The sequence below is a fragment of the Peromyscus leucopus genome, chromosome 6 (assembly GCF_004664715.2).
Source record: "Peromyscus leucopus breed LL Stock chromosome 6, UCI_PerLeu_2.1, whole genome shotgun sequence".
Lineage (NCBI taxonomy): Eukaryota > Metazoa > Chordata > Mammalia > Rodentia > Cricetidae > Peromyscus > Peromyscus leucopus.
In genome coordinates this window covers 79,166,608-79,181,547 of record NC_051068.1, presented here as the reverse complement: position 1 = coordinate 79,181,547, position 14,940 = coordinate 79,166,608, and the positions used below count along the sequence as shown (strand labels likewise).

The 14,940-nt window shown below is 38.8% G+C and overlaps 1 protein-coding gene across 3 annotated transcripts in view; it reads right to left on the bottom strand.

Annotated features, from left to right (window-relative positions):
* The window catches only part of St7l (suppression of tumorigenicity 7 like), a 70,922-nt gene that overhangs the window by 47,871 nt on the left and 8,111 nt on the right, over positions 1-14,940 (bottom strand). For all 3 annotated transcript variants that reach the window (XM_028889951.2, XM_028889953.2, XM_028889954.2), the window contains exons 4-6: positions 14,331-14,385; positions 12,724-12,839; positions 4,065-4,143 (exon numbers count right to left, since the gene is read on the bottom strand). In XM_028889951.2, coding sequence (XP_028745784.1) covers positions 4,065-4,143; positions 12,724-12,839; positions 14,331-14,385 — 250 coding nt within the window. The remainder of the gene's footprint in view (positions 1-4,064; positions 4,144-12,723; positions 12,840-14,330; positions 14,386-14,940) is intronic.

Sequence of the window (14,940 nt, the reverse complement as noted above, 5' to 3'; positions counted from 1 at the left end):
GCTCTTAACCACTGACCTTCTCTCCAGCCCCAGTAGTTGTAATTTTAGTAGGGGCTATATTAAATCTGTAGATTGATACAGGTGAGTGCTAACATTTTAGTTAATGATATCTAATTTGTATCATACATGAACAGAAGATTACTTTCCACTTGTTTAGTTTTGTTTTTGTTGTTGTTTTTGTGAGACAAGGTTTCTCTGTGTAGTTTTGGTGCCTGTCCTGGATCTCGCTCTGTAGACCAGGTTGGACTTGAACTCACAGAGATCCGCATGGCTCTGCCTCCTGAGTGCTGGGTGGTATGTGCCACCATCGCCCAACTAGCTTTTTTTTAAAGCTACCTGAATAATGTTTTGTGGGTTTTTAAGTTGTTTTTAATTGCTTTGATAGTATAAATGTGGGTACATATATGCCATCACATTCGTATAGTGGTCAGAAGATGGCTGCTGGGAGTCAGCTCCCTCCTTCCTAGGTTCTGGGGTCAAGGTCAGATCAGCAGACAAGACCTGCATCTCTCCAGCTGCTTTCTCGTTCTCAGTGAGCAAGAACCATATTTTCTTGGCTAAACTCACCCTTAAGAACTTTAATATGCTTGATGCCATTGTAAATGGGACTGCTAACTTTTTACTCATACATATTTAATCTAAATTATAAGCACTGACAGGTTTCTGCTTTGCATGAACTTAAGCTTTTATAGACATGATCACATCAGCTGTGAATAAAGACAGTTTACTTCTTCCTTTCAAATCCAGATACATTTTCCCCCTTTTCTTGCCCAAGAGCCCTTGTTAGGATTTCTTTTTTTGTTTGTTTGTTTTGTTTTGTTCTTTTTGAGACAGGGTTTCTCTGTGTAGCTTTAGAGCCTGTCCTGGATCTCACTCTGTAGACCAGGCTGACCTTGAACTCACAGAGATCCGCCTGCCTCTGCCTCCCGAGTGCTGGGATCAAAGGCATGCGCCACTACCACCCGGCCATCTATAGTATTTTTAGTATTTATCATAAAATGATGTTGGATTTTGTCAAATGCTTTTTTAGTGAACTGTGATAACTTGTGGGTTTTGCACTTTGTTCTATTAATGCAGTGTGTTACATTAATTAGTCTCACATATTTCTGTCATGATGGTACTGAACTGTCAGAGGCGATTTCTGACCACCCGAGACAAGCATGCAGATTCTTCCCTTCATGTGTCGAAATTTTTCAGTTGGAACAAACCCCACTTAGTCCTCACATATGACACTTTCCAAATGCTGCTGGATTTGGTGTACTAACAACTTGGTTTAGCTATTATTTCCAATATTATTTCTGCACTATTTTTCTCGCTCCCATATTTCAGGGACTCCAATTGTATGTAGGGTGGCATGACTGACTGTCCCCCAGGTCTCATATTAGCTCCTCCATTTCTCTTCATTCCTGCTTCTGACTACAGAAGCTCAAGTGGCTTACCACAGCTCTGCTGACGCTTCTGCCTGCACAGATTTGTCACAGAGCTCCTACAGTGCATTTCCACTTCAGCTGCACTTCTCAATCCTAGGATTTCTTCTTAGTCCCTTGTGTGCCCAGCTGCCCTCCTGGGATTTCAAAAATGTACTGATAAATCTCTAATGGTGAAACATCACCATGGACCTTTCTTGTGGTTTTTACCTTTGGATCAAATTTAAAATAGATGATTTAAAATCTGTTAAGTCAAAAGTCTGGATTTCTTTGGAGACATCTCCATGAATACCTTTCCCATTGTTTGTTTTGTTGTTTCTTTGAATGCTAGTTTTGTTGTTATGTTTGAGAACAGGGTTTGGCTGTAGCCCAGGCTAACCCAGAGCTCAGTTACAGCCTCCTGATTGCTGAGATTAGAAGTATGTGCCACCACACCCACATTCTTTGCATGCTTCATAATTTTTTGTTGAAAATTGCAATTTTTAACTCTAATATTCTGGCAACTCTAGAATAGGATTTTCTGTACCGCCTCTGTTGCTGCTGCTTGTTGTGGCTGTTGGTTTACTGGCTTTCCTGACAATTTTGTTAATTCTGTATTCTTTGTCATGTGTAACCAATAAGGTCTGTGCTGGATTAGATAGTGGTCAATTAATGATCAGATAAAAGTTTTCTTAAGTACCTATGAACAAAGTACAAAAACCAAGTCTCCATGGGTAGGCGCTGTGTTGTGTGTATATGTATGTGCAGTAGGACACACTTTCAACACTCAGGTATTTTACAACTATCATAGCTTTTATTTCCTACTCGTGCCCAACCTAAATATTATCCAGATAGAGCATTCCTTACATACCTAACATTTTTAGTAATTTTATCATAAAATGATATTGGATTTTGTCAAAATTTTTCACGAATTAAGATACTGTATGGGCTTAAGAGGACTTGAAAACCAAGTATTTCTGAGCACGTGCCAATCTCTGTCAAAAACTGGGTCTTTGAAGCTCCCAGGAATTTGTGGAAGCTTTTCAAGGCCCTATTCTCCTGTGTCTCACTTCCCAACCCTTCCTCACAAGTTTTCTGGTTTGTCTATTTTCTGTCCCTCTGTTTGTTTTATCCTTTGCATCAGACAGAGATGGCTAATAACACATTTTTCTCTAAATGCTTTCACCTTTGTGTGGTCAACTCAGAGAATTCCAAGGTAACTGAAATAAAGGCAAGCCCTTTGAGCTAGTGCTTCAAAGAACCACCACACTAGTAAAAACCAACAACCATAGCTCTGTTCCCTGACACCATACACCTGTATCTGTTCCCTAACATTACACACCTGTTATCTGTTCCCTGACACTACACACCTGTATCTGTTCCCTGACACTACACACCTGTATCTGTTCCCTGGCACTACACACCTGTATCTGTTCCCTGACACTACACACCTGTATCTGTTCCCTGACACTACACACCTGTATCTGTTCCCTGACACTACACACCTGTATCTGTTCCCTGACACTACACACCTGTATCTGTTCCATGACACTACACACCTGTATCTATTCCCTGACACTACACACCTGTATCTGTTCCCTGGCACTACACACCTGTATCTGTTCCCTGACACTACACACCTGTATCTGTTCCCTGACACTACACACCTGTATCTGTTCCTGACACTACACACCTGTATCTGTTCCCTGACACTACACACCTGTATCTGTTCCCTGACACTATATACCTCCACCTGGCTGTTCATTTTGTCTTTAAGAATGCCACTGAGCTAGAGAGTAGAGGACAGCTCCCTTCTATTTAAATACTTTGCACCTGACTGAGCTATCATCAGGTTACTTCAGTCAAGCTCTGAGAGTTTTACTGTGTCAATAGGTCAGTCAGACTCCTGTCAGCCAGTCACTAGGTGGAGGGCACTGCCACTATTTTGCTCCCTCAGGAGGATCTTCAAGGAAAGCTTCAAGGAAAACTCTAAGTTCATATTAGCCTGGAGGCATTCTTTGAATGATCACACCTGACATTTATGATATATTAGTTTAAAAGTTACTGATCTGGGGGAACTGCAGTTCGGTATGTAAAAATGAAAAAGAAAAAAACTCTTTTGAAAATAAATTTTAAAAAAGTCACTGATCTGTGCCATTTAAACACTAACTAGGTATTTTACATTTTTGTACTCTTAAGATATAAAGATAATATAAAAAGCTATGAAAGTAAATGCTGTTAACATGGAAAAAATAGACAGAGCTATTTTGCTAATTTTAAATCCTCTTATTATATCCAAAGCACATTGCTGAGTATAAGTTCCCAGGACTGATGAGTGCTTTAAATGAATGATTTAAATGAAAAACAAAATAAAACAGTGGCAAAAATATTTAATTACCCATTGAACTACTAAGTATGATTAGCATTCTTCATTAGTACTCTTTATTTTAAAAAGAACGTCTAAGACACTTTTATATAAAACCATAATTTACACTTTCAAAAGCAAATTACAGATGTCAGCGAACACTGCGAATCTTATCTCTAGTATTCAAGATAGGAATGGAGACTACCGGTGTTCCTAATCTATGAGCAGATAAAAGGAAATACAAAATTAGTTGCCTGTGTTTCCTTTAAAACAAATTTATTTTTCCAACTTACTCATTGTTTAACTCTAACGCTTGATAGGCTGCTTTGATTCGAGCTGGAGGATTTCTTTCCCTCCATGCCTTCTGCATAACTGTGGGAAAAATATTTCAAAGAGTGGATGAGATGGTAAACATAAATAATCTTATGTAAAAACGTATGAAGAATGAGTTAAAAGAGTAAACAAAGCTTTAAATATCATGTTTTTAAACATATGAAACTGGGTTACTAGCTCACATTTACATGAGAAATTTATATTAAATCTGGAAACTTTTCATATAATAAAAATATTCTATGATCTTTTTTCATAACATATAAAGTACTTAACTGAATTAATCACATCATTTTTACACATGAACATTTATGTATTTCAGTGCATGTCAAAACTGAGCTTGAGTGACACTAGATTATAATAGGCATGAAAGCTCTATTTCCATCATTCTGAAAGGGGTCTATGGAACCACTGAAAACCACAAAAGCTAAAAAGTCTTTGTTTAATCAATAATCCAGTACAGGAAAAATGTATAGATGTGTATTTTCTATGAATCCTGGGAAGGAATTCTATGAAAACTGGGAAGGAAGATTGAGTTAATTTAGAATACAGCACACCTCTGGAAAACCTCAGCTTTATCAAAATGCAACACTAACCTGAGTTAGGATTTCTCTGGAATAATGGGATGGCTTTGCTACCATTTACTGAACCAAAATGAGGATATCACATTAGTTTATGTCTCCTAAAAGCTAAACACACACACGCACACACACACACACAGCATATTCTTGGAACTACCTGGCTTACTTTACATTTGATAAGAAAAATGGAGAACTTATGAATGTTGACTTTGGAACAAGACCTACAACTGTCCCAAAAGAGTAACGTGGAAAATGTTTGAGTTTTCCTTTGGAAACAAAATATTAGTCTTGGCTCAGAAAATGAGACGATATATTCCACATGTGTAACAAAAATACATTTTTCATATCAAGCATGTCACCAGCTAGCTGACATCTAATGCTTCCTGAACTTGACAAATTGATGCAAGCCAGCACTGCCTGATTCTGACCAGGTAAAGAACATTGATCTGCCACAACACTAAAACAGATCATAGAAACAGACTATAATATTAGGTTTGTAAACCTTTGATGATGGGACTCTTTTCTATAAACTGTATCGTATTTACAGGCCAAAATTTAATGCTGAATCTTTACCAGCATTTGAGGTGATTATACAATATCCTAGTATATAATCATAATTTATTCTCTTCCAATGAAAAGTTATTTCCAGTGCTTTCCTACTATAAAAAACATTGTAGGCTACGTATAAGTTTATAACCCGAGATAGTGAGATCTTGGAAGGTGAAAGCAGGAGGATCCAGAGTTCAAGGCCATCTTTAGCTATACAGAGAGTTCGAGGCCAACCTGGGCTATATGAAACTATCTCAAAAACAAAAAATAGCAACAGAAAAACCATTGTGATAACAATCATTCAGCCAGTATGGTAGTGAAAACCTGTTATCTAGCATTCAGGAGGCTGAGGCAGGAGGATCAAGATGAATTTGAGGCCAGCCAGGACTATATAGCAAGTACCAGGTTAGCCAGAGCTACAGAGCAAGACCCTGACCTAAACAAACAAGCAAAAATGACTGGGAACAAAGTTTGATAGTTTAAAAAAAATCATCTAGCATGTGTGAGGTCTTATGCTTAGTCCTCAGTACTGCAATACAAAACAACAAAAACACAAAACAAACAAAAAATAATCTTTCAGATTCTGTCTTTGTATAGTTGACCAAATATTTCTTTGTTTAAAATTGGTACAGTCTTTAAAGGATTTTGGATATATACCCTCAAATTCCACTCAATAAAATTATTAATTTGTACTTTGAGCCAGCACAGGAAAGTGACCATTTCCCCAATCTTACCCTTCAAGCCAGGTTGAGCATCTCTATACAAAACTCCAAAATAGAAAGCATGAAACCAAGAGTGGAAAAATCAACACCTGACCTCATGGGATAGGCTGCAGTCCAAACCCAGGCACAAAAAGAGGAGTATGGTGGCATATGTCTGTAATCCTAGAACTTGGGCGGTAGAGGCAGGAGCTCAAGGCCAGTGTTGACTACTTAAGGAGTTAAAGGCAGACTGGGCTATATAAACCCCTATCCCTAAAAATCAATAACAAAACAGGACAAAAGAAATTACTTTCCACCTATGTGTATAAGATATATATGAAACAAGAATTCTGAGTTCAGACTTGAATCCCATTCTCAAGATATATTGTTGTGCATATACAAATATCTCAAATATTAAAGAAAATCTAAAAGACATTCTAGTTCCCTAGCATTTCAGAGAAGGGCTACTCAGTCTGTATTATCAACCTTGGTTAATTTAACACATGAAGACAATATCATTTGTAATTTCTTATTTCTACTGTTTCTTTTTGTTTTGTTTTTGTTTTTTGAGACAGGGTTTCTCTGTGCATCCTCACCTGTCCTGGAACTAGCTCTGAAGACAAGGCTGGCCTCACAGATCAACCTGACTTTGTTTCCCAAGTGCTAGGATTAAAGATATGCACCACCACTACCTGGCACTTTTTCTTCCTTCCTTCCTTCCTTCCTTCCTTCCTTCCTTCCTTCCTTCCTTCCTTCCTTCCTCCTCCTCCCTCCCTCCCTCCCTCCCTCCCTCCTCCTCTCTTTTTTTTTTTTTGGTTTTTCAAGACAGAGTTTCTCTGTGTAGTTTTGCGCCTTTCCTGGAACTCACTCTGTAGCCCAGGCTGGCCTGGAACTCACAGAGATCTGCCTGACTCTGCCTCCCGAGTGCTGGGATTAAAGGCATGCCACCACCCAGCCCACTTTTTATTTCTAATGAGTCTATGTAATGCATCTGTAAGCATTATTTTTTTATTCTTTTGTTTTCAAATCCTCTGTCATTCCTGCCTTTCAAGATTGCTCTTCACAACCAAGGTATTCCTAAATCTAAAGTAAAAGGAGGAAATACAAGCTTAAAAAATTAATTAAAGGCCAGGCAGTGGTGGTTCACATCTTTAATCCATACACTTGGAAGGAGGCAGAGGCGGGTGGATCTCTGTGAGTTTGAGGCCAGACTGTTCTACACAGTGAGTTCCAGGACAGCCAAGGCTATTAGAGAGAGAAACCCTGTTTCAAAAAAAAAAAAAAAAAAAAAAAGCCCAAGGCCTAAGAATAATTTAAATCAAAATACTGACTTATTATTCAATACTGCTAAGAGCTCATGATCGGCTTAAAATAATTAAAACACACACACACACACACACACACACACACACACACAAGTTCACTCAGAGTTATCTATTTTTCAATTAATATCTGCAATATTCTAATAAGCACAAAAGAGAACTGCACCTATCTGTGGGTCAAAGACTGCAGATGTAAATGTCTACAAAGTCCCAGAAGAACCAAGTACTAAGAGCACACACACACTGTGAGCAGCAGAACAGCTGACCACAGCCAGTGGACACGTAGGTCCACTCCCATGTTTTCCAACTTCCACCAAAGTATCAAGCTGGACATTAGTGGGAAATTTCTTGAGGGTTTTGGCTGTTTAGTATTTTGTTTTGCTCTCTGAGACAGAGTCATCCAGTATTGCCCAGTACTCTGTTATCTTCCTACCTCAACCTCTTTAGCAGCTGGGACAACAGATACACATACAGCTCAGCTAACATCCTGATTTCTAAATGTTCAAAGTGAAAACATATCATTCAAAGCACACTGCTACCCAGCTCTTGAGGGCATGTTTCTTCTCAGACTTAAACCAACAAATCAATGAGATGAGAGAAAAATCTACTAATATAATGACTACTGATGACAATAAGTCAAGGGAAACGTCCCACATCTCACTTGTACATATTTGTCTTTTTTACTATCAAAAGCTATACTGATGTAAATCATTGCCTTTATGTCAGTGTCTGAAAGGATTGAAATGAAACTGACAGTTCATTCTGAATTCTCACTCAACAAAATCTGTGAGTTCAGTATTTAACTAGATTATACACACCTCTAGAAGTACATAAAACTGTAAGTACCAAAATGATGCATGTGGTCTTAAGAAAATCGATGTCAAAAGTTTATTAAAATCCGCATGACTCCTCTATAACTGATTTACCTGAAGAATGCTCCTCTGACTACTCTATTCATCCTTTCCTACCTAACCATAATTACTAACCCCTCTCCTTAGAGGTGTGCTCCTCTCTAGCTTACAAAAGAAAGGCTTGCCTCTTAGCCACTCTAAATCTTCCTAGACTCAGTGTGCATGAACTGCTCAAAGCCTCTAGGTGTCAACAGAACAGTGCAGTATAGATTTGGAGCAGTCAGTTTGGGAGATGGTGGTACTTACTTGGTTTTTTGTTTTTGAGGTAAAGTTAAAATTCTTCTGCCTCAGTCTTCCAAGTGTTAGGGTTACAGGCATGAACCATCAAGCCTGGCTGAGGACAGTCACCCTGAGTCAAGGCACCCAAAAATAAGGATTCCTGCCTTCTACTCTTTCTTTGCGCATAGAACCCTGCAGTGAGGAACAGTATTCGTCCACATGGGGAATGCAGCTCTCTTGGCAGAGTGTTTGCCTAGGACGCACAAGCCCTGGATTCCACTCCAGCACCACATGGACTGGGTACAATCCTAGCACCCGGGTAAAGGCAGAAAGATCAGAAACTCAAGGACACCATCAGTATATAGGGAATTTGAAGCCACCAGCCTGAGCTACATGAGGATCTTTCAAAAATGAATGCTAAATAAATAGAATATTTGGCTCCTAAATGCTTTTCATTAAGGAGTGATAACCATTTTTATTAGTCCCATTAGTACCCCTCCCCAACTATTTAAAAAAGTGAACTACTCCTCTGGAAGCTCCTTACAGGAAGTCAGAGTGCACTGGCGAGGAATAATAAAAGCAGTGGGCTTCAGTCTGGCAAGGGACAAGCACTAGGCAAAGCTCAAAATTTCATCTTTCTTCTCAGTATCTTAATCCAGAGCTGGGTCTCACAGTCCTACAAGCCCCGCAGAGGCAACAAGACCATGAGTTTAAGGACAACTTGGGCTATAGAGAAACCCCACCTCACAAAATAAGCAACCCTGATACCTAAGAGAAATAGTTATGATGGAGATGCTGACATGGCTATCTGAACTGAAAAATGGAGAATGGAGTCAGATTTCCCTGTCAATATGATGTGATTCACTGGGCTGACAATGAAGACACCCAATTAGGACTTAAAGGGCATATTTTGAGGAGAGAAAAAAATAGCTAAGTATATAGCTGTTAAAGATTTGGCAAGAACATAATTAAAATACATCATAACAGTGAGGTGTGGTGGCACATTCCTTTAATCCCAGTACTTGGGAGGCAGAGACAGGAGGATCTCTGTGTGTTCAAGGCCAGCTTGTTCTACATATTGAGTTCTAAGACAGCCAGAGCTGCATAGTGAGACCTGTCTCAAAAACCAAAACAAATAGACAGACAGACAGGTAGAAAATAGATAGACAGATAGACAGACAGACAGATAGATAGATGATAGATAGATAGATAGATAGATAGATAGATAGATAGACAGACAGACAGACAGGAGATAGATGAATAAAAGAAAAAGCAATACATCACAGCATTCAAAATCTTATGGCCAAATATAAAATAATTTTATATAAAATGGACATTGCGGGAGAGTTGCAAGAGTAGTAAAAGACTTTCAAGCATAACATAATAATAAAATCATATAAAGGTATAGAAGAGATAAGACCTCAAGAAGAAAGAAACTTCCACTGGCATATACTTGCAATTTCAAGCATGTGGAAGGCTGAGACAGGAGGTTCTCAAATGTGAGTCAATCTAGACTATATAACAAGACCCATTCTCAAAAACAAAAACAAAAAAGACTTATAAGGCTTACTACTGTTAAAGAGTGTTTGTTCCTATAGTTTTCAATGGAAAATGGTCGTTATCAAATTCTTAGGCTGACCTAGAACTATATAGCCCAGGCTGGTCTTGAACTTCAGATGAACTTAGATGCAGTTCAGTGATAAAATATGTGCTTGGCATGCAAGCATCTATCCTGGCAGGCACACACATTGTAAAATCTTCTGATTTTCATGGTATACATTCAAATAAAGGGAATAACGGTTTATTTTTTAAATGTCCATATTTTCTAATATAACAAAAATTATATTCTCTGCAATTATTTAACCTTCTGATTTGAAGCTTTAAAATGTGTGAAAAGGTACACAGATTTTCAAAATTCTTTGGGGAACTGTTCAATCAGAATTGTTCTGAAGAGCCATCAAGCTGTCCAAGAAGCCTGGGGATATTTGCAATTCAGTCTGTGAGAGGGAGAAATAAGATGACATTTGATTTCTACAGACACCTCAGCTCCTAACACAGTGCTGATGGTCTACTGCAGTTTTCCTTAACACATATACTTTTGCTGTGACCACAAACAGTAAAATTCATACATAAAGCAATTTTCTCCTACATTTGCAATTAGTTCAACTTGTAAACTTTGTCAAAGAGCCTTGATTTTCTCCCTTCCACCAACCCTTACCATATTATTTATTTATTTTATATTTTATTCAGCAACCATGTGATACAGTGAGCTCACTTCACTGCTAAGGAATTGGCTTTTTCAGACCCTCACTGCTGATTTTCTTCTCTCGATGCAGCCAGCTGAAGCAGGAGTAGTGTAGTGGTCAAGAGCTGTAACCGAGTTTGAAGTCCACCTTTATCATTTATCAGTGGTGAGTGGCACGTGACTTGACCTCCCTTTGCTTCAGTTCCTATTTGTTTGTTTGGGTTTCAAAACAGTCTCACACTGTATGTAGCCCAGGCTGACCTAGAACTATATAGCCCAGGCTGGTCTTGAACTTCAGGCAATCCTCCTGGTTAAGCCTCCAGAGTGCTAGGATTACAGTCATAAACCATCATATTCAACTTAGTTTCTTCTTTTTTTTTATTTTTTAAGATTTATTTATTATGTATACAATGTTCTGCCTGCATGTATGCTTATAGGCCAGAAGAGGGCACCAGATCTCATTACAGATGGTTGTGAGCCACCATGTGGTTGCTGGGAATTGAACTCAGGACCCCTGGAAGAGCAGCCAGTGCTCTTAACCATTGAGCCATCTCTCCAGCCCTAGTCCTTCTTTTAAGAGGGGTGCTGGTAATAGTTCTTATCTCATAGAGTGACTGGAGAATCAAATCAGTATACATGCAGTCCATGTGTTAATTATTATTAATGAAATTACTTACATGTGTAATACAAATGCCATCCATCCATCTATTCATAATTGCATGAAAGAGTATATAGCATATACTATATTATAGGAGCTTCCAGAGAAGCATCTTAAAGAATGTGACTGGTGAGTCATCATACAGATACAGCAAAGTCATTCAAAGTAGAGGACATTGGGGAGAACAGCCCTGTCTTTAGGTTACACACTCCTGCCACTTCCTGATGCTAACTGTCAGACCCAGAGCTTCATAAATGTTGGGAAAGGTCCTACCACTCAGCTGTATCCTAGGCCCTTATAATACTCTGTTCTGTAGGGAACAGCTTAGAGGGGCCTATAAACTATCACTTTACATGAATCTTCATTTTTGACTAGAACAAAATATACCCTATGTTTCTTCTACATATCATTCCCCAAAGTTCATTCTCTCTCTCTCTCTCTCTCTCTCTCCTCTCTCTCTCTCTCTCTGTGTTGTTTTTCTGTGTGTGTGTGTGTGTGTGTGTGTGTGTGTGTCTAGAGGTAGGAGGATAATCTTGGATGTTGGTTCTCACCTTCCACGTTGTTTGTGATAGGGTCTAGTTATTCTAGCTGGCTCTTGAACTTCTGTGGATTCTCCTATCTTTTGTCTCTCATCTCCCCATCAAAGCACAGGGATTATAGGCCTGTGTAGTACTGTGTCCAGCTTTATACAGGTTCTAGAGATCTGAACTCCTGTTATCAGACTTGCACAGAGAGCACCTTACCCACTAGTCTATCTCCCTAGTCGCTGCTCTATTGTCAGGTAATTGTTTCCCAGACCAAATCAATGTATACTATTTTCTGCTAGATTTAATCTGAAAATATTTTTGGTTTATTCATTCATTCATTCATTCATTCATTCATTCATTCATTCTCTTGGTTTTTCAAGACAGGGTTTCTCTGTGTAGCCCTGGCTGTCCTGGAACTAGCACTGTAGACCAGGTTGGTCTCAAACCTTTGATCCACCTGCCTCTGCCTCCCTAGTGCCGGGATTAAAGGCATGTGTCACCACCACCTAGCTCTGAAATTCTTTTAAGTAATAAAAAAAAGCATAAAACATTTAAAATTATTTTTTGTTTGTTTTTTTGACACAGGGTTTCTCTGTGTAGCTTTGCACCTTTCCTGAAACTTGCTTTGTAGACCAGGCTGGCCTCGAATTCACAGAGATCTGCCTGGCTCTGCCTCCTGAGTGCTGGGATTAAAGATGTGCACCATCACCCAGCTAAAACATTTAAAATTCTTATAAAAGTAGTACATTAGCTTAGTTTATAATCATAATTCACTTTAATCTGAATTTCTTATCTAAAATGTAAATAACTGCAAGCCAATTAACTATATATTATAATAAATAGCTTTAGAAACCACATGAAATAATTTTCACAATCACTGTCTGTAGCATGGACAGATACAATACATACCTGTGTCTGAAGGACGTAAAAAGTCTGTTTCACAGGTGAAAAAGGTCTGGTGATCCTGGGCAGACAAGTTCATGTCATAGTAAGTAAGTGGCTCTTTACCAGTCACCCAAGTGTATCTGTAGCAAACACAAGATGTTTTAATTGCTACAACAGACACTTAAGTTCCAAAAATAAGTGACTACAAGTTCTATTTCAGGGTGTTTTTAAAGCTTATTATAGCAATAAGAGGTAAAAAAGTACTACTCTATGGTTCAATAATTAAACATTAAAAAAAAAAAATTGTTCATCCTGGCATGGCAGCTCATGCCTATGAGTTTGAGGCCAGCTTGAGCCACATAGTGAATTTCAAGATAGCTTCAGTTACAGAACAGAACCTGTCTCAAAAACAGAACAAACTAATAAATTATTCAGTAAAATATTCTAAAAACTAGATACTAAGCATAAATGTTTCTAATAGTAAAAAATTTCTCAAAAAGATTTATATGAAATGGGTACTATATAACATGGCTACAGGAGACCTTGTTTTAAAAGACAAACAAAGGCTGGGCATGGTGGTGTATAACTTTAATACCAGCACTAGAGAGGCAGAAATAAGCATATTACTGTAAGTTCGAGGCCAGCCTGGTATACATATTGAGTTACAGAACAGTCAGGGGTATGAAGAGAGACCCTGTCTCAAAACAACAACAACAAAACAGAACAAACAAAAACGGACATAGTGAGCACATGCCCTTAATTGTAGCATTCAGCACTCTGCCATGGCAGAGGCAGATGGATCTCTGTGAATTCAAGGCCAACCTGGTCTATAAGAGTTCCAAGACAGCCAGGCTGCATAGTGAGCCCCTGTCTCAAAAACAACAAAAGCAGAAGAAAAAGAGGGGGGGACGTCCAAACACCTCTGTCATAGAAGAGAGCAGAAAAAAAATGTAAGCTCTGAACGATGGGGAGGAGGACTATGAAATGCTCTCTTAAGGGTATGACAAGGCCATGGCACTCATGAACTCAAAACTACAGTTGCCTGCATAAGACTGAGCCAATAAACGTTCAGTCATTGATGGGAGAGGGGTCATGGGCCTTCCCTGTCCCGGGGAGCTAATGGTAGTCAAGGGCCATTGGAGGAGTGGAAGCCATTGTCTTCAGTGACAGCCACGGGTGACTTCCTCATGCTCCAGTGGTTAAATACAGTGGGTCACAAAAGAAAAACACATGGAAGTAGATTTGAGACTTGGTGGGAGGAAGAGGAGATTGGTGGGATTGGGAAGAGGATAAGAGATGATGGAGGGATGAGTGTGACAGAATATATCATATGTACACATAAAAATGTTAAAGAATAAATTTTAAAGAGCTGTTACTTCCTCCCCCGCCACTCCTGGAGCTGAGGACCAAACCCAGGGCTGAGCTAAATCCCCAACCCCATGTTACTTCCTGTTATATTCAAAAAAGTAAATACAGTAAGAAAATACCTACTCTTGAGATAATCATTGACTTTAATACTGTCAGTATCTCCAGTTAGAAGAGCCTGTGGTATATTTATAAAGATAAGTATTCCACAGTACTTTTACTCTAAGACCAATACCATACTTACACTGCAAAGCACAATGTCTTACCTCCTATATTCTGCTCCTCTAAAGAGGTTTAAAGGGTTTCTCCAGACCTTGCATTCTGAAAAACAAGAGTAAAAGTTAGTTTAATTAAATGCAGGTAAATCTTCACTCACCAACCCTTACTGTTGATCCTGTGCTCTATATACAGTGCCAGCCACAGACAGCCCAAATATGAAAGAGGTACGTGTCACCCTTGCTCTCGGGAAACACAGAATCAAATCTAGTTATTGCTGTATTTCTGTTTCAATGGCATTTTGTTGATAATTCAGTTACAACTCTTACTGTATAACCATGTAATTACAGTTGCTTTTCAGTTTCCTTTCTAAAACAGGATCTACTAAAACTTCACCCACTCTCATATTCCCAGATCCTATCACAGTTTTTGGAACTGACTTGCATAGCATGAGAATTAGTCATAGAAACAACTACCTGAACTATGTGACATGTAGAGATGTTTTATTCCAAGACAAAAAAAAAAAAAAAAAAAAAGGTCAATCAGAGAAGACTTTACAGAGGAAGTGACATTTGAACTGACATTAAAAGGCTCAAAGAGTAGGTTTGCAGACACAGGACATGCAGGCTGAGAAAGTACAGTTATACACTGGGCCGAGAG